This window comes from Pecten maximus, chromosome 7 (genome assembly GCF_902652985.1).
Source record: "Pecten maximus chromosome 7, xPecMax1.1, whole genome shotgun sequence".
Lineage (NCBI taxonomy): Eukaryota > Metazoa > Mollusca > Bivalvia > Pectinida > Pectinidae > Pecten > Pecten maximus.
Window position 1 is genome coordinate 27,293,048 of NC_047021.1, and position 19,952 is coordinate 27,312,999.

Sequence of the window (19,952 nt, forward strand, 5' to 3'; positions counted from 1 at the left end):
CCATTTGCGCATTAAGTTGATAATAAAATGTTTAACAAATTTAATTCATTAAAAAAAAAAAAACCATGTACTATTTTGTTTGCCAAAAAGCACGTGACCATGTTCCGGCTATTCCAACGGTTGACAAAAAATCGGCTGACTGTCGGTAAGGCGAGAATTATCAATTTTCAATATGAATTATAGCATTTAAAAATAAAAAAAAAAGTAAAAGGAATGTACATATAAGCGTTGAACTGTTTTTGAATGGAAGTTATGATCTATTTGAATGCCAGAGCTTTGCAAGCAAACAAATCATAATGTGCTAACGCACATTGTTGTTTGCTTGCAAAGCTCTCGCATTCAAATAGATCAAAAATACCATACAAAAACAGTTCAATGCTTAAAAAAACAAAATCAAAAACATCGAAACATTAATAGTATCAAAAAGTGCGGGAATCAGTAATGACGTCATCGCTTTGTGACGTTACTCCTCATCAACTTGACGGCGCCATTTTGAAAGGATTGGTCAACGCAATTTAAGAGTTTTCTGCTGTTATAGGAGAATCTGTGCATGAATAGCTAACATCAAGTGATTATCTTGTCAAAAACTCATCTGAACATTTCAGAAATAGAGTAAAATAACCAATGTCTATCTCCGCTTTGACTGGAAAAGTTTCAATGAGGTGAATATAAAGGTCCGCTCTCATTGGTGAAAAAACGGAAAACTTATATTTTCACTGCAAAACTTATATTTTCACTGCAAAATCTTATATTTTTACTGCTCATAGCTGCAGTGAAAATATAAGTTTTATAAGTTTGATAAATATCTATATTTCACTGGCAAAAATGCAATAAAGAAATTTATCAAACTAATAAAACATACATTTCGCTGCAGCGATGAGCAGTGAAGATACAAGACTTTGCAGTGAAAATATAAGTTTTTCATTTTTGACCAATCAAAATACTGGAGCACCGCATTAGTGGGTATTTTGCCAGTTTAATTGCAATTATGTTAATCTACTGTATTGATCAATATATCATCTTTAGGGTGTAAGTTCTATCATTCAAAATATTTTTGTAATTTGGTCATTATTTTGTGTTACTAAAACATAGAGTGACTTTAAAACTAGTGACACAATATGTAAGAGATCGCTCCTACATGCTTGATCTTTGAGTTAATTATACGAGATTAATGTACAGTCGAATGACGTTATCTCGAAGTCAATGCGGTCATGAAATCCCTTCGAGATATTCTTGGTATTAGAGGTAACCAAGTATATTTTCCTTTGAATATTTACCGTTGGAACTGAATGTTTATTTCGAGTTGAGCAGTCTTCGAAAACTGAAAATAACGAGGTTTGACTATATAATGATTTCATTATATATTTTAAGTTTGTTTTTCCGGCCTCTAAATCCTCTAAATAAGTTATACGGAAGACATCAAATACTATTTTTGTATCTAAAATTCAACAGGAAATCATTCAATATCCGTTATATATCTGTTTCTAGACATTGTCATGTGCAATCGCTATTATATTGTTCATGCATCAATTTTGTTAAATGCGATAGGGCAGATTTTCCCACAGACTAGTGACATACCCCTGGAAAACTTCACATTGTTGTTTTGTTTTCATTTGAGGCTGGATTTATCGAACGCTTATCAAAACCGAAAACAAGTATAACGTTTAGTGGGAAAATGAAATTATCAGCTTATCTTTTCTATTGGATGACCTTGAACACCGCGAACAAATGCTATATATAAATATGATGGTAATATAAAACCACTTCTGTAGTTGAAATAAATCTTTATTTCCAAGTTTCCAGTATGTAAAATAAACGAAATGGATCACATTTTACAAACATACACGGTTCCAAGAGCTGAATAAATCCAATAAACAACGGATACCACACTCGTTGTCTTTACGTTTGTTTGAACGACTTCGTATCTCCCTTCTATATGAGTTAAGCACTTTCAATATTCATCAAACAATGATGCACACATACATGTCGTCTTATTACAAAACATATTTTAGCACTTACGACACTGGATCAGGTGACTTTGATTGTTTCCTTAGTACTCCTGTAGAAACACTTTACAACACAATATGTATTTAACAAGTTCTTTCACATTTCGGTCAGTCGGTATGACATTGTTCACTCTATATCAGTGATCAGTGTCCTGGTTGAATGACTAGGCTTACCTTTTTGACAAGGTCGCTATATCATAAAGATCATTTGCGTGATATACGTGTCAGTGTATATAAGTAAGGTTCAGAATAATTCCTTTACCACACATGCTAAGTTAGGTTGGATGCTGTCTACATTTTTGACTCTCTCTCTGATTAATACTTAACAAGTTGAGATAGAGTGGGTTCTTTAAATACTATAAACAAATCATCAGCATGTTGTACATTTCCTCGAAACTCTCAAACATGTTCCTGTTGGACCAATTTGGTGATGTGACAAGTGATTATGATCCATGTTCCTTGTTACAATCCTTGACGGACTAATCACACAACCCACTATACTACAAAATAGCACAAAACCTGGTGGACTGGATGGCCGGAGAATGGTCAGGTTTGGCGACTTTCCTGTCACGTTTGCTACTTTTTGCTACAGCACGTGTAATGGCAGATGATATTTTTGTCATATCGCCATCCCACACCGAAGATGATAGCTGTGCGATCTCACGAACGGCAAGAACCTGTTTAACAAATCGTTGAAAACGTATAAAAACAGTGAATATTTCAACTGTTATCATAAAATATTTTGCAAAAGAACAAGTATTGCTACTAAGAAATTGTACAAAAGACACACAAAATAGTTTTACCTTCCAATACATATTGAACGGCGCACTATAGGTCGACAGAAACGTCCAAATCCTGAGTGGGAAGAAGCGGGGGTGTAAAAAAAGCCCCATAATTCACATGTTTTCTAAATATCGTGGTACTTTTAGGTGATGTCAGATACCTGCGTCTGCTGATCAAAATGATACGAGACGAGCTTTATAAAATATCATATGAAATGAAGCCAAATTTAAGATACCTTTATCACATAACTCAGAAAATATACATTTTGACAGATTTAATGTTAAAATGTGGCGAAAAATCAAAGGGATGCAGTCATTTTCTTGTGCCATCTTCATTTCATGATGCAACGTCAATGTCCTTATTATGACGTCACAATCGATTTCTGACTGACGTAGCCAATGAAAATCGCTCCAGATTATATAACACTAATGATAAATGTGAAAATATCACATGGGAAAATTCACTAGATTGTAGGTCAATTATGTGATCAATAATTTGAATTCCAAGATGTCCGATATCTTATTGGATTTTGTATCTATAAACATTGAAGAGAATATTTTGATTTAAAATTAGTCAATCATGCCGGTTAAAAGGACAAAACATTCAATGAATGTTTTGCTTAAGCAAAGAAGATCAATCAAACATTTCTTCTATGATATTGTTCATTATCATTTTTGTTATGCAACGCCATCATCTAACTGTGACACCAAAAGGTCATTGAATGCACAATGTGAGCCGTAAATTGTTATCATGCGTTTTATTGATCTCAGTAAAGGGTTGATTTTCTCTCACAATATCCATTTCGAAACATAGCCGAAATATGTTGAAGAATACCCATCCAAGTCTGACATGCATCCATCTCGACCATGCTTGAATAACATTCCTTTTCTCATTATTGTGTCATGAAAACATTTTTCAATGCAGTTTTTCCCATAGTCGACAATTATTATCCTCATGAATGTTCCACGTATCCGGAAAAGAGTCCATGAACTCGTTCTTACTCAAAGAAATGTCTTAGTTGTTTATTAGAGAGGATTTAAAGCCTATTCTGAAACTTAACTTGAACTTAAAGTACCAAACTAGCAAACGGAGGCTTTGGATGCTTCAAAATCAATTCATATGGTCCACTATGGTTTCTTATGTATGTTAGAGATGTATGTTGAGATGGTATCCTATATGTACCTATGACATACTACTCAGTTACCTGTGCTGGTGACCATGTGTGACTGGCGCTGTTCTCCTCCTCCATAAACCTCGCTACACTTGCTGATAACACCGCCGCAGACAGAGACGAGGCCACTTTAAATGCTATCTGTTCGTCAAATTCTTTACTTGTCCCCTGGTGTGAGGAGGATGCGGGATTTCTACCCGCGGAAGGATGTGTGCTTCTTTTCTCTGATGCCAACTCGGGAGAAGATAAGCTGATGGCCTCTGTATGTCCTGGTGCAGACTTTACCATCGTCCCTTGCATCATGTTCGTGTTGTTGCTGCTATTGTTGTTGGTGGTGATGATGTTGTTGATGACGGAATTGTTGTTCTTCGTTTCTGTCTTTTCATTCTCAATACCCCAACTTACTTTGGAAGGCTGAATGTAAAATATGAAATAAATGATGCGAAAAGATGTTCTCGTCGTAAACAAACATAGATATATTTTACATCACTGAATGGAATGTTATAGATAGAGGTGATTTAATTCCAATTCTAAAAAGGAAAAAAAAGCACGCATGCTCTTTGGTCTCAGTCGCCCGATTGGATAATAACTACACTTCATACACAGTTTCAGCATTTTTTTTCAAAAGTTACTAAGAAATGTTTTTTTAGTCTATTTCCACCTGAAGCCTGATTATAAGGCGTACCTTCCTTTTGGTTTTCTGAGGACCTCTCTCGGTAGACACAATCCCTGGGAGTGTATTTGAGGCTGGTGGGAACAACATTTCTGGTGCCAACATTTGTAGTACATCCTTCCGGTTTGCCATTAGAAACACCAACCAGGTATGGAATGACGTCACGGATCTGTCCACTTCAAAGTCAAAATGTAAAACAAAAACAAGAAATAGTAATACATATCAGAGTATAACCATTTAAGTTCTGCTGTTAGCGAATGTATATGATATCCCCAATTTCAACATTTTCCTTATTTTTTATTTCGATTTCGATTTTTAATATCAAATCACATACTGAATAAAACATACTCCTCATTCATTACTCAATGATATTACTTACATAATTTTCTCTGTTATCATGGTATCTTTAGTTTAACAGATGGGAAAAGATATCATGATGTCGCTAAAAAAACAGCCAGTAATAACATTTTACTCAAGTTTGAGACGAGAACATACGATAAAGCCGTGTCCAAATGCGACAACCTTTTTCACCTTGATGCAACAGCGTCAAATTGGAAGTCCTACCTCGGAATGGGACCAGCCACCTAGACGACATTGATTCTGTCTGTAACAGCTGTTTGGATATCAGTTGGTCAATTGTAAGTCGACGGTCTGTACTGGACCTCCGAAAGACTTCATCAAAATTAGGATCTCCTCGGAAACTAAGGTACGCCTAAAACATACACGCATTTGTAAATACAAAGCATGCATCATATCAGTAACTTATCAAAAAAATATACAGGAAGTTGATCATTATCGAATGAAAATTATACAAAAATGTTTTAGGAAAGCGACTAGAGATCCACTGAATTATTGTACTATAGACATACAAGATATTAGCGCCTTTCAATTAAGCATTGATGTCATTTATTTTTAGTTTCATCGGGGTATGAAACAAATTTTGTTTGCAAACTGTATGAATCCGCGTAGCAAAATTTGCGCTTATAATTAATTTTTGAAAATGATTTTCTAATATAAAACATGTTTTATGTACAATTTTACTGGTTTTAAATTGGATTCTTTTTCTCAAATCAATACGCAACGTCAATTGTCGTATTGTGACGTCACATTTTTCGCGCCATTCTCGGAATTCTTTCATAGAAGAATGAAAAGAATTTTTCGACCAATCACATTTGAGTATTTACCATGAAAAAAAAAAGAAAAAATAATTATATCAAATTGAGAGTTAGATACAAAAGAGTTGAATTGCACTAAACTGCACGATACAGCTGTTTGGTGCTGCTAGGACTTGTCAGTGATAATGATAAAAGGAGGCGAATATCTAGATGGGGAGATGCTAAAGCAAAATAATTCAATTAATGTGTTATATATTGTGAGGATTACATAACGTACAGTACATATGCTACGTACCTCTGTACTTAGTCCGGGGAACGATGTCAAAAATCTGAGCAGATTGAGAAGACAAGGCGCGACGGTCATCCACAGTACTTGTGTAGCCGTCTTTAGGTCGGAGTATGAATCCGTCACCACACGAGCAGTGAAGTCCAGTTCATTCGTAAAGGCTTGTACATGTACCTTCACCTATAACAACAATGGATCAATAATCCATCGGATATTGGGTACAATGGTCTAATATACATGTAAGCTTTATCAAAATGTTAAAACTACCTTTGTTTACGTCGATAAATGCAGGTCTAGATGATGTTAAGACGTACAAATATTGCATTGACCCTCATCTACAAACGTTTACTGATATATATATAAGGGCCAGAATGTTATGAAAGCTGGAATGAAGCAGAAGTTGTTAAGAGTTTGGAGATCTTGGCATCTCTCTTGATCAGTTGCACCGGCGAATGCGTCTAGAACAACCAAACTCATAAATATTTAGTATCCAATGAAATATGACGATGAAATATACATGTAATTGAACTATTAGAATTAATACGCGAATATCTAAATATCTACAAATCTATATTTTAAATTAAACGGGGAAACATTCGTCATTTATTCCCATTTCTTTACATGATTGACACAATGATACAATAATAATTAGAAATGCACAGACGTTATCGTCGATATCTGCTGTTAATGAAAAAAATCTTTCGCTGCAGAAGCTTTCAAAATACTTCGTAGGTACAAACGTTCATGGGTATCCCGAGCAACAATAATATGACATATACACAGACAATACCCTTTGTATTGATATTCGTGGTTCCAAAGCAACCATGAAAGCAATAAAAGTACGTTTAATGTAATACGGTATGCCTTGTATACCACAGTAAAAATGTATATACATGTATTTCCATTCTCTCTAGATTGTCAATATATAACCTTACCAACCAAAATAAAAGCATATCAGATCATAATTCTCACAAAATACCCATCGATGAAGTGATATTAAGAACAATGTTGGTTACGTCATCACAAAATGACGTCGTTTTGTATGACGTCATATATTAATGCGCGTTATTCAATTTGTCTGAAATACTCTGATAAATATGGGACAATAACTTTCCAAAGCAGGCAGAATAATTATTAATTAGTGATTTAGAATATGTAGACCCCAACATTGCTATAGTAAAAATAATGCGTGAGATGACGACCATCTTAATATACGCGGTTCTTACTTCTTTGGTCTCTATACCAACTTACAGCATTAGCAGTTTTAATCCATACAGGGCATTTATTAGTGGAAGAGAAATCAGTCAGACAATAAAACTACTGCTTACCTCGTGCCCCAGCTGTATCAGGACCCCCTGTCGCCAAATATAACTGTACTTAATGAATGGCTTTGTAATGTTCAAACACAGAGCCAATATCCGCAGGACCAATCCCACTGGCATACCGCACGGACAACAGAAGTGAACCGTGATCTGGAAATCGCCTTTGTGCGGGTTCTCTGACCAGTGCAGGTTCTTAAAGAAATGCATAGAAATTCAAGATACTTTAACCAGAATCACTCGCGTACCATCATCACCACATCAACAGACTTATCAGTATGTTACAAAGCAGTCTTTATATTGAATCAACGAAAGGGTATTAACACCCAGTCCTTATTTTCTAAGTGAACCTATCAAAAATGAGAACAATAAATGTATCAGACAGTGGAACACATTTTATATTTGGCTAATACAATTACATTAAAATATAATATTTATAACATATTCTAAACAATCAAGTGCATATCAATATTATAATTTTTATATTATGTTTTAAACAATTATATCAATAATATGATATTTATAACATATTCTCAACAGTTATATCAATGATATATAATTTAACATTTATAACATATTCTGTACAATTAAAATATAAAAATAAATCATCAAAATAAAATATTCACCAGGCTTAAAAGTACAATTTACCGGTTTATCCTCTGGTATTTTGTTCATGAGCATGATATGTCGTATTTTAGAGCCAGACAGATATGTAAAGAATGGCATCTCCAAATCCGGGGTAGGATCCACAGCCTGGCCAAAAGAGTTCGCGTAGCAAATTAGTCCCAAACTCTCCATTACGCCCAACGTTGTTAAAATCTGATCCTCGCGAATATACGGGGTCTGAAAACAAGGAGAGGAACTATTGTATTGGGCTAGGATATTGACACACTCGTTCTTAGTATGATGTTTTACCAGAAACGCAGAAATAGCAAACAAAGAAAAATATATATATATCCGTGAGCCTGCAGTGAAATAAAACAAATAATGAGGTTATTGAAGATTTACAATCTGATGACAATGTCTTATGCAGCTCTCTCTTAATAGACCATTCCTATTATAACATTAATGGTGTTATAACACATGAACTGCCATGTTGAAAAGGGAACATGCCATATACTTAAAATATCAAATAAACAATAGGATATAAATATAGTTCAAACTTGTGATAATGACGAGATAAATTCTATGATAGCAACCTACTTTCCAGAGAAGAGGCAGGAATGATTCAGGAACAGTACCGTTGGTCTGCAAATATTCCAACACATCCGCCAAGACTTGGGGATTCGGTGGTTTCCTGTCCATGTTTGGAGGCCAGAATTTGCCAGCCTCCAAGCGAAATACATGCCCGCCAGAGTCAAGATGTGACCTCACCAATAGGTTGGAAAAGGCAAGTGGATCCACACAAATGACCATAGCCGTCTCGTTGTCAGGCACGGACTGGACCTCTCGAACATAGTCCTGACGAAGGGAGTAAGCATACACTGGTCAACTTACACTACGCTATTTGCTTTACTGAGGTGTTTGGAATTATCTGGTTTGTCTTTATCTATTACGTAAAGTATAAGCTTCAGAAACACTTTTGGTGTATATATCGTAATGATAATTACAATGAAACAGTATAATACTTTCTGAGAAACAATTGAAACTATTTTCGTGAGATGGACCATCTACCAAAAACTCGTTATCAGGTCATTACTGATACATCAAAGTAACCAGCGTTTTACATTGTTCTAGTACATGGTTATAATTATTGTTTTAAATTATTAAACATATCATTAATACAAATATAAACTAAACTTGTGACATTTCCCAGAAGATTTATTTCCTTCAGATGGTTTAGAGATATATGCGTTATCTATTAATTCTAAATTATTATCTATTTATCAAATCTTGTCTTAGCGATCTTAGATTGCGGTCTTGCTTATATTAGTGTTATGTTGTGCTTGAAAACTACATCGAGTGATAAGCAAATATAAACCATTCCAATGATCACCTGATGACAACATCGATGAGAAAATGTATACCTTCTTCAGCAGATAAGTCAATGCTTTTTCAGTAAGGTCACCATCGGAATCAGGAAACTGTCGTTTTGTTGCAAAAAGTACTTGTTCTTTCCTCTTTTTCTGGATGAATTGAATGGTCCGTAAGAGGCTAGGTTTGATAGAAAAGTCATAACCTTCGTCAGAACTGATCCCAGAGGCACATATAAGGAGTGACGTTCTCAGCTGCTGAAGCACCTGGTAAAACAATACATACTTGTTTTTCATTATCATGATGACAAACAAATCAATACACTGGATCAAAACCTTTTTCTTTGCAATTCCGTGAAGATTATTCATTTGTCAGAGACAATGGCAAAAATTCAGGCGGGGATTGGGGGTTAAGGGAGAAACCTAATTTCCAAAATGTTACAATACGCAAAAAAACACATCTTTAAAAATGTACTATAACAATACACTCTATGTATCCCTTCAAAACAAATAGGTTTTTGTATGTATTGTATGCATTTTATTTCTGAAAAGACATAATATTGCAAAAATGATGCATTTGAGGATTTGTAAATCACCAATAGCCGAATCTACCATCGATAGACTTTAAAAGCATTACCATAAGAAGTCAATAGACATGAAATATAATGCACAATATTTTAATGATATTTAGTGAATTTCAAAGCATTTTCTGCAAAGTGTATCGGAACTTATGGATGGTAGTCTATATATTCGAAAGTAGACCTGGATGTCTGCATTATTTCATCATGTTAAGTTTCCAACAGGAAAACCATTATATTTCGTATCTATTACATTTTAATTGCAAAAGCAAATATATACTGTATATATATATATTTATATATAAACGTCCAGATTTAAACACAATTAAAACACGATTTTAACACAACTATCGACTGTTTATTTTTCTATACAAAACCTTGCTCACATATCATATTATCATTTTAAGGTTGTTTTTTTTCTTTCAAGAATAATTCTGTTTTTATATCATTACTGATATGGAAACAGCCAATTTTAATCAAAACGTTTACACCCTATCGATCTAAAATGTAATAACGAGGATGTTATGACACATTTACATAACTATATTCAAAACTTAAATCAAAATAAAGTTTTTAAAGTACCTGCGTGTCACTCGAGTTAAAAGGATAAACAAGCAAGGAACAATTGTTTTCTGTCAGAGCAGGTTGCGTTTCTGCGTCACAAATGACTTCCGCATTTAACGTTAATCTGTAGAGTATAAAATAGGTAATGATTTAAAATTAAAAAAATAATAATGCAGATATTACAACAAAGCCTTAATTCAGCTATCACTGATGAAATTACGTAACACTAGAGAATATATATTTGTATCAAAACCGACACTCTCAGAAGGAAAGAATTCGTGTCAATAAAAATATCTCAATTTTGCCTGTTTTCAGCTACTAAGCCATCCACCGGCAGGAAAACATGTAAATGTATATTTGTATGAAGGACGGTATAACCAAGATAGTTTTTGGTGTATTATCCTGTTATGGCTCTCAACATCCAACCCCCTACAGCATTGTGTAACTTACTAATATTTGGAAAACACGGAAAGACGTCTTCAGTACCAATGGTATGGAAATAATGTTATAGTCCCTCTCGACTGCATTCTAACTCTTAAAGAATCAGTCGTATTATATTCTATATCCCTATATGGCATTACCCAATCTTATTACGCTGTAACAACACCTAGATTTCCGAATTCCCTGGCAGTGAGCTTCAACAAAAGAATAATCTTTCGTTGGTGATGACAATCCTAAATCGGCTCAACCTAGAGAAATTACTCAGTAATAACTCTTTAAATCCACGACTGCTGCAGATATATCGATCATTTGACGAGCTCCAAAGACACAGAAGACACAAAGAATGTTTCAAATTATTATACAAAAGACACGCAAGTGTTCATTAAAGACATGTCATTTAGATACTATTAATGCAAATTAGAGGTAGGGGAAAACAATGCCTTACTCATCCTATAAACATGTAAGAGACACTTACCAAGCACATAGCGTGATACATTGGCAGTATACACATTAACCAAGCACAGGGTATGTTGCATAGGCAGTACCACACATTTAACCTATTACAGGACGTGTTACAATGCCAGTACTAAACACTAACCAATAACAGAGCGTGTTATATTGGCAGTACCATACACTAACCTATCACAGGACGTGTTCTCCTTGCAGTATTGGACTATGAATTCGTTCCACCTCTCCTTTATACGACGACACAGGTCACCGATGTTGGCGTTGTTACACGTCGTGGAGTTTGCTTTGGTGAGTATCACGATGATGCGAGGTTTATTAATCTGAAGACAAAATGAAATAGTTCGATGATGACAATTAAAATTTATACAGAATAGTGGCGCTTAACGAATGAATATCGTAAAGGTATATGAAAAAGAATTGTGCCTCTTAAAAATCAATTGACAGACATGTATTTATTCTAATCAATTTTGACAAATATGGTATGCCAGATATGCAATTGGTTTGTTGTCCGAAATAATATGTTTGAGTGTATTTGATCTTGCATTAACCATAATTAAATATTTGTGATGGACCACGTTAAGTCAACAAATCCATATACTCGTACCCAAATAAAGAGTGACAGAAATATCATTCAATCTGAAATACACAATTTTATATACACAACCGTATACTGATAAGCTACAAAAGTTTAAAAGCGAGTAATCAATATTTTGTATATCAACGAATAAATATTTAATAGCATTGTAACTTAATCTGCTCTACTACATTGTCTGTTCCTACATTAACTCTACATTGTACATGGTGTTAGTACAAATCTCAGTATATACATGAAACTGCATATTCACCTTATACATGATGTTCCTGCAGATATCCAATACCTCTACATCCGGGTCGTGTGTGTCAGCTGTCACAAGGACAAGGTAGATGGCAGGTTCCGTCAGTAAGATTGGATACAGTGCCTTCAGCAACTAAACAAACAACACAGATCACCGTCCATTAGTATTTGAAGCCCTCTCTTCTGCAGGCAAAGACAAGAACTTGAAATATAGAGCACATTTCACAGAAAACAAGCGACTGTGGTCTATTGGGACATAGTGTCGTTTATGTCCTATACCTTTAAAGGCAAGAGTCCAAATAAGATCCATTTTTCTTATCATGTACTTACCTAAGTTGCAGAAAGACTTCCTTCGATCACAATGTCATACTGCCATTACACGCATTTGTATAATTTCAAAACATTCTATATGCCTACGGGTTCCTTATAAATCATTTGTATCATCAGTGATCATTTTTTATTTGATTTACCAAGGTTGTTTAAACTATTCTTCACGATAACTATATTACAAATGAAGAGCCGGGTGTCTGTGTTAATTCAGTATAATGATTTAATAAAGTTAGTGTATATATAATCTGTAGTTTTATCAAACGAAAAAAAGGATTCATACTACGAGGATTGATTGATAAGTCGTAAGCCTCGTATTGAAGGAGATACTCAAGGATGTTCTTTTTAAGTCCTACTATTCTCGGACTGTATAGGGCCGTGTACCTAAAGACTGGTCTCATTTGGTTAGTTTATATCGACAAGGTAGCACTCTAAAGTAAACAAGGCAAGCGGCTTTTTGCAAAATGGACAAAATCGGTTCGGGGAAAGAGTCTGTCAGTGCCATGTCTGCCATTCACGATTATGGCTTTAAATTGATTGTGCATCCGCCTCATTCACCTGACCTCGCTCCATCAGACTTTCACCTTTTTCCAAAACTGAAAACAGCTATTTCAGGCACCCTAACCCTAACCTTAGTCCTAACATGCAGTGGATGACTTTCTGAACAGCCAGGAAAATGAGTTATATCACAGTGGCATTGAAGCCCTTAAACATCGGTGGCAAAAGTGTATAGATACTGATGGGGATTATGTTGAAAAATACTACAATATGTCCGGCAAAATTCAAATCCTTCAATATGAGGCGCACAACTTATCAATCAGCTTTTGTATCAGAAAAAGAAAACAACAATTAGTTATTTAGTGGACAGCGCAATAGTATTCGTACCAATGGTAGTATTATTACAAAGGTTTGATATATATAGACATAGTTTGTCCACAGATATGAGGTTTGATAAGGCTTCTGTCAAAAACATGCAAAATGCTAACAACATTATACATAGTTTTCCAATATAACGTTAAATTTCATGGAAACCATAATTTTGGTAGGTAAATGTTGAGTAATAGAAACAGTGTACATATATGTAGAGTAATAGAAACAATGTGTACCAGTATGTGGAGTATTAGAACCAATGTACCAGTAAATGGAGTAATAGAAACAATGTACCAGTGTGTGGAGTAATAGAAACAATGTACCAGTATGTGGAGGAATAGAAACAGTGTACCAGTGTGTGGAATAATAGAAACAGTGTACCAGTATGTGGAGTATTAGAAACAGTGTACCAGTATGTGGAGGAATAGAAACAGTGTACCAATATGTGGAGTAATAGAAACAGTGTACTAATATGTGGAGTAATAGAAACAGTGTACCAATATGTGGAGTAATAGAAACAGTGTACCAATATGTGGAGTAATAGAAACATTTTTCAGTATGTGGAGTAATAGAAACAATGTACCAATATGTGGAGTAATAGAAACAGTGTACCAGTATGTGGAGTATTAGAAACATTGTTCCAGTGTGTGGAGTATTAGAAACATTGTACCAGTGTGTGGAGTATTAGAAACATGTACCAGTATGTGGAGTAATAGAAACAATGTACCAGTATGTGGAGTAATAGAAACAATGTACCAGTATGTGGAGTATTAGAAACAATGTACCAGTATGTGGAGTATTAGAAACATTGTACCAGTGTGTTGCGTAATAGAAACAATGTACCAATATGTGGAGTAATAGAAACATTGTACCAGTATGTGGAGTAATAGAAACATTGTACCAGTATTTTGAGTAATAAAAAAGTGTACCTATATGTAGAGTAATGTAAACAGTGTACCAGTATTTGGAGTAATAGAAACGGTGTACCAGTATTTGGAGTAATAGAAACAGTGTACCAATATGTGGAGTAATAGAAACAGTGTACCAATATGTGGAGTAATAGAAACAGTGTACAAATATATGTGGAGTAATAGGAACAGTGTACTCATATGTGGAGTAATAGAAACAGTGTACCAATATGTGGAGTAACAGAAACAGTGTACTAATATGTGGAGTAATAGAAACAGTGTACCAATATGTGGAGTAATAGAAACAGTGTACCAATATGTGGAGTAATAGAAACAGTGTACGTACCATTATTATTATTAATTAAGTTTTTAATTCATTTGATATACAGTCTCTAATTTGCACTAGATATGTTATTTATTGCTCGTTTAGGTAAAAAATAATATAATATGTCGTCCTTGTGTAAAAGTTCTCTTTTTCTTCTCTTTTGTCTATTTCTATTGTTGATATGACAGCAATAGTTTAATTGTTAAGTATATCAGATAAAGATATGAAATAGAAAGTCACGAGTGCAATCTGTAATCTTGCATATCTTATATTTTATTTTCAACTTTCAAATACAAGTTACTCTCCCTGGGGCTTCTCTCTATCAATACATGTTAATATGTATCAAATTAGGCTTCTTAGTGTCCTTTCATTTGTTTTGATAGACAATCATGTAATAGACCCAAAATGTAGAACAAATCCATGGCATCATTTACTTTCTCACAATATGCTTGAAATTGAGACAGAAATGGGCTTGTTCCAGTCTACTTGCGCGAAAACACTCCTGCTTCGTCAACGTCAAAATTATTGCATTGTTGATAAAATGAGGGTGGCTATCATTCATTCATTATTCTATATTTACTACAGGGGTTAAATTGGGTCTATGCCGATATCTTGATTTGACTTTTAACAAAAGAGGACTTTTTGCACAAACCTCATACTAAGTGCATGTATATGTTCCATTCGCAATGCACTTCGGCTATACATGTATATATATCTACATGTACATTGTATATAGATCAATAATTCATGTCTTCTTATTTCTGTGATCTCCTGGTTCTGTTATTGTTTGACTTTGTTTATTTTTATCTGAAAAATCATTTCCGCCAGAAATAGTATTACATGACTGGATCAATAGGTAATCACTGAGACTTTTGCCGACAATGTTATTGTTTCTTTTTAGTTGTAATTACGCAGATGTATCTGCCACGTCAGGCCATGTACATGTGTTGTACTACACACACACACGTGGAATAAACTGATCAACCCAACACGACAGTTCCTTTATAGAAGAGCGCTTATCATTGACGAATATTGACAAGGCCAGATTTGGTGAGACATAATTGGACAATAAAGTACTGGTACACTCGCCAAGTCAATACATACGTTTCCCCCTGGAAGTTCCCACATGTCCAGCTGAAGATCTGCAGACACTTTCCCCTCTGTAAACATAACACGAGACGTTCAATATCATGTATTTGCTTCCCTGAACTCTGTGTGTGGAGGAAAAGGTATTTATAGATTAAAATATGATGTTCAAAGACCCCCTACCAACAACGTATAAACCACCTGCCATGGCGCAGTAATATTTCCTATAACATACAGCGTCATTTTAATATTTACATAGTGGACGTGTTAATGAGTTTTTGTTTTATCGTTAGTTCATATGTCACCTAGTTCGTGTCAGATTATGGGCATATACGATATCTGTCAAACACAATGCACGAACACGTGCATTGACGTCACGTCCGCCTCACCTTTGGAGATGTCGGAGAAGAGTCGACCTGTGTACACGGATATGTCTCCGCGATTTGATGGTGGATTCATTTGATCAAGGAGAAGGTTGATGACTGTTGTTTTTCCGTACCCTCGTCCTCCCATCACGTATACACGTGTCCTAATACAGAGGATGAAATAGGATATGTTACAACTGAAATTCTTTTCTTTATTATCAGATTTGTCAATAGTAATCTTGCAAAAGCATTCGTTGCCTTTTGAGGAAATATTTTGTGACTTCATTTCGTTTTGAAATTAATGTTTAGCATTGATGATATAGGTCGATCTGTAATTGCCCGATGATTTCAATAAACTTGACACTCCGTTATGAAAACATGATTCGTGTGAACATGTTTCCTCATCGCGAAATATCAAAGTAAATGATAAAGAGGTAGTCATTGTTCTATTAAGGTATTATTTAGGTTGGTATTAGATACTTGTACATATTATTTTGGTAAATATATTGTATACCTTTTAAACTCTTCTGCTTCCATCGTTAAAGTTTCGGAATGACAGTAACCCAATCTAGTATAACTTCTTGGTCTCTTCCTAACTTACGAGTCGTCATGGTAACAGCAGAAGTTTGTATTGACTTATACACTCACTGGAATAATGTGATCAGATAAGTATTGATGATATCACAATCGAATGGTCCAGAAGATAATGGCCGTAATCCATTTAATCGAGGCGATACAGAATGAAATTAAATGTCACTGTTGATTAGACCTTAAGTAGAGCCGTGTCCATTAGTCGATGACCATTTACAATCGTTGCCAATTGTTCGAGAAGTTCACATAGACGTAACGTCTTGTTGGAAGTGTTAGATTAATTGTAATTGATCACTGGCCAATCTCTACACTGAAAATGCAATAGCATTGTTCCGATGTCAGCAAAAATATATATAGTTAATAATTGCTGTTCCAAGTCCGGGGCATTCGCTATATTTGAAATATTCTGGGGTAGATATATTATCATTTGGTCATGCATTTGGGTATACTTATAACACTCTTACTGTAATTGAAACCACTCAAACACTAACATAACTTTCCTTGTGATCTGATTCCATGGTTACACTCGTAACAATGTTGTTGCTTGTGATCTGATACCATTGTTACACTCGTAATAACGTTGATATTTTTTACCTGATTCCATGGTTACACTTGTAATAATGTTGTTCCTTTTGATCTTATAACATGGTTACACTCGTAACTATGTTGTTCCTTTTAATCTGATACCATAGTTACACTCGTAATAACGTTGTTCATTTTGATCTGATACCATGGTTACACTCGTAATAACGTTGTTCCTTTTGATCTGATACCATGGTTAAACTCGTAACAATGGTGTTCCTTTTGATCTGATACCATGGTTACACTCGTAACAATGTTGTTCCTTTTGATCTGATACCTTGGTTACACTCGTAATAACGTTGTTCCTTTTGATCTGATACCATGGTTACACTCGTAATAACGTTGTTCCTTTTGACCCGATACCATGGTTACACTCGTAATAACGTTGTTCATTTTGACCCGATACCATGGTTACACTCGTAATAACGTTTGTTTCTTTTGATTGATACCATAGTTGCACTCGTCATAGCGTTGTTTCTGACAATTTAATATGATGGCTGCATTAACGTATTTTATATCCAAGCGTGGTAACTCCACAATAACACAACAATAGTCACAATACCACTGCTCCTGGTTCATTAGAGAACATATTTACACTCGTAACAGTTAATTAATTAATAACAATAAAAAAACATGATTACATTGATAACATCACAATTCCTAGTAAATCCGTGTGATTGTACACCCTTATGGCAAAGTCCATGGTTCATATGAGATCATGTTTACACCTATTTTTAGCAATCTTCCTTGTAATTTGAAATAATGGATTCGCTGCTTCCTGGTCGATGCGATCAGACATATGATTATAACTGCCTAGTAAGAAGATGTGAACAGAAGAACAGTGGTTGTATGTCTTTCCCTGCGGTAAAATCCGGTTTTGGTCCAACGAATGATTTGGTAACTGATTTGTAAATCCTCAAATCCTAACTCTCGTCACAAAAATGTTGAACATCCTGACATTGTCTGTCACCAATATTTGGGTCTAGACAGAAGCATCAATGCACCGCCTGTCTGTTGTGCTCAGGACTGGACATTTATGTATTGCAGCTTCGCTTATTGATGTGAATGCACCGAATTACACAGTGCGGCTGTCCAGTTCTAAGTAGCACGTCACACTAACAGCAGGCACCAATATCCCTTATCGTTTATCGAATGATTACGCACCTGCTCCTTCACAATATCGACACAATCGATTTGAGCATCACGGGTTCGGACATATATTGTCTTTGACCACGTCACGCAATATTTAATTAAATCCTGACGCAGCTGTTCCATCAGCAGTGATTGACGATGTCCCATCCATTTCATCAGGGGTGATTGTGAATGTATCTGTACACTCCGTCACGGGTGATTGGTGATATTCTATTCAATTGTTATGTAATACATCTATGTGTACACTCCGTCACGGGTGATTGGTGATATATCATTCACTTTTTATGTAATACAGCTCTGTGTACACTCCCTCAACGGTGATTGGTGATACATCATTCACGTTTTATGTAATACAGCTGTGTGTTCACTCCGTCACGGGTGATTGGTAATATATCATTCACTTGTAATGTAATACAGCTCTGTGTACACTCCGTCACGGGTGATTGGTGATTTTCCATTCACTTGTTATTTAATACAGATGTGTGTACACTCCGTCACGGGTGATTGATGATATGTTAGTCGTCTATATGTACTAATAAAGTTGATGATAATCTATATTCATTGTAAATACACTATATGAAACGGGGATGACGACACAGCATGCGTCCTGATAATAAGTTCTAATATAAAATATTTATTTAGAACAGTCATCTCTTGATGAATGCTAAGTGATTAAATATAAAGTAATCATATACATTAGTGATAGCGTCATATCAGATTACTATACCTCAATAGATTGTAAGTAATGCTCTATTACAGTGGATTAGGGACTGTCATACATGGAATTAATTCCAATAATAATTCAGGGCTTTCCAAGTTCTGAAATTGAAACATGCTGGCGACTTCCAGTTTGTGTACCTCGTCGCTGTGATATGGTTTATATCTTTAATTACTTAAGTACTTTACGTGATTTGGGGGATAAACCCTAATGCTTTCAGTTATAAGTCATAATACACAATATAGTATTGATATCATATACAAAATTTATTTTTTGATTTTAGATATCGTAAATGTTCCTGTTTCTCATTTACACATTTGCATCAGAGGTAATCCTACATTAACAATGATATTAAGTGTATACTAGCTGATAATTGCCGATAAGTAATAAATATACTGTTAATATCCTTGTTATATATAATGATGATGACCAATGTCAAACAAACGACGGAGAGGTATATGCCAATCGGTTACATGTTCATCTGTGAGATTTCGGTGATTTGTGTGCCATGTAACCTTCATCAAATAAGCTCACTAACATATAAGGATGTAGGAGATGACAATCTGGTCGATTCGGCTACACTTAAAGTACATTATTTCTACGTACTGTCAATGTATGAAATTACCATCGGTTCGACAGATCGATTCTATGCGTGTCAATGTGCCATTTCATCTCTATTCACATAAACCCGTCTCCTCGCGTCCATATGGCTACATTGTCTGAATATGTAACTCTCTCTCTCTCTCTCTCTCTCTCTCTCTCTCTCTCTCTCTCTCTCTCTCTCTCCACAACTATGGAAGTATCCAAATTAAAGAT

At 35.0% G+C, this 19,952-nt stretch overlaps 1 protein-coding gene across 1 annotated transcript; it reads right to left on the minus strand.

The window, feature by feature from the left end:
* Positions 1-1,777: 1,777 nt before the first annotated feature.
* On the minus strand, positions 1,778-18,366 carry LOC117330423. Its single transcript, XM_033888697.1, has 15 exons — positions 16,608-18,366; positions 16,118-16,257; positions 15,747-15,802; positions 12,223-12,345; positions 11,549-11,697; positions 10,487-10,592; positions 9,381-9,593; positions 8,557-8,814; positions 8,002-8,196; positions 7,363-7,548; positions 6,044-6,214; positions 5,198-5,345; positions 4,646-4,809; positions 3,994-4,374; positions 1,778-2,683 (listed from the first exon to the last, which is right to left on the minus strand). The coding sequence occupies exons 1-15, from the start codon at positions 16,628-16,630 to the stop codon at positions 2,507-2,509; spliced, it is 2,490 nt and encodes an 829-aa protein (XP_033744588.1). The 5' UTR covers positions 16,631-18,366; the 3' UTR covers positions 1,778-2,506.
* Positions 18,367-19,952: the final 1,586 nt, after the last annotated feature.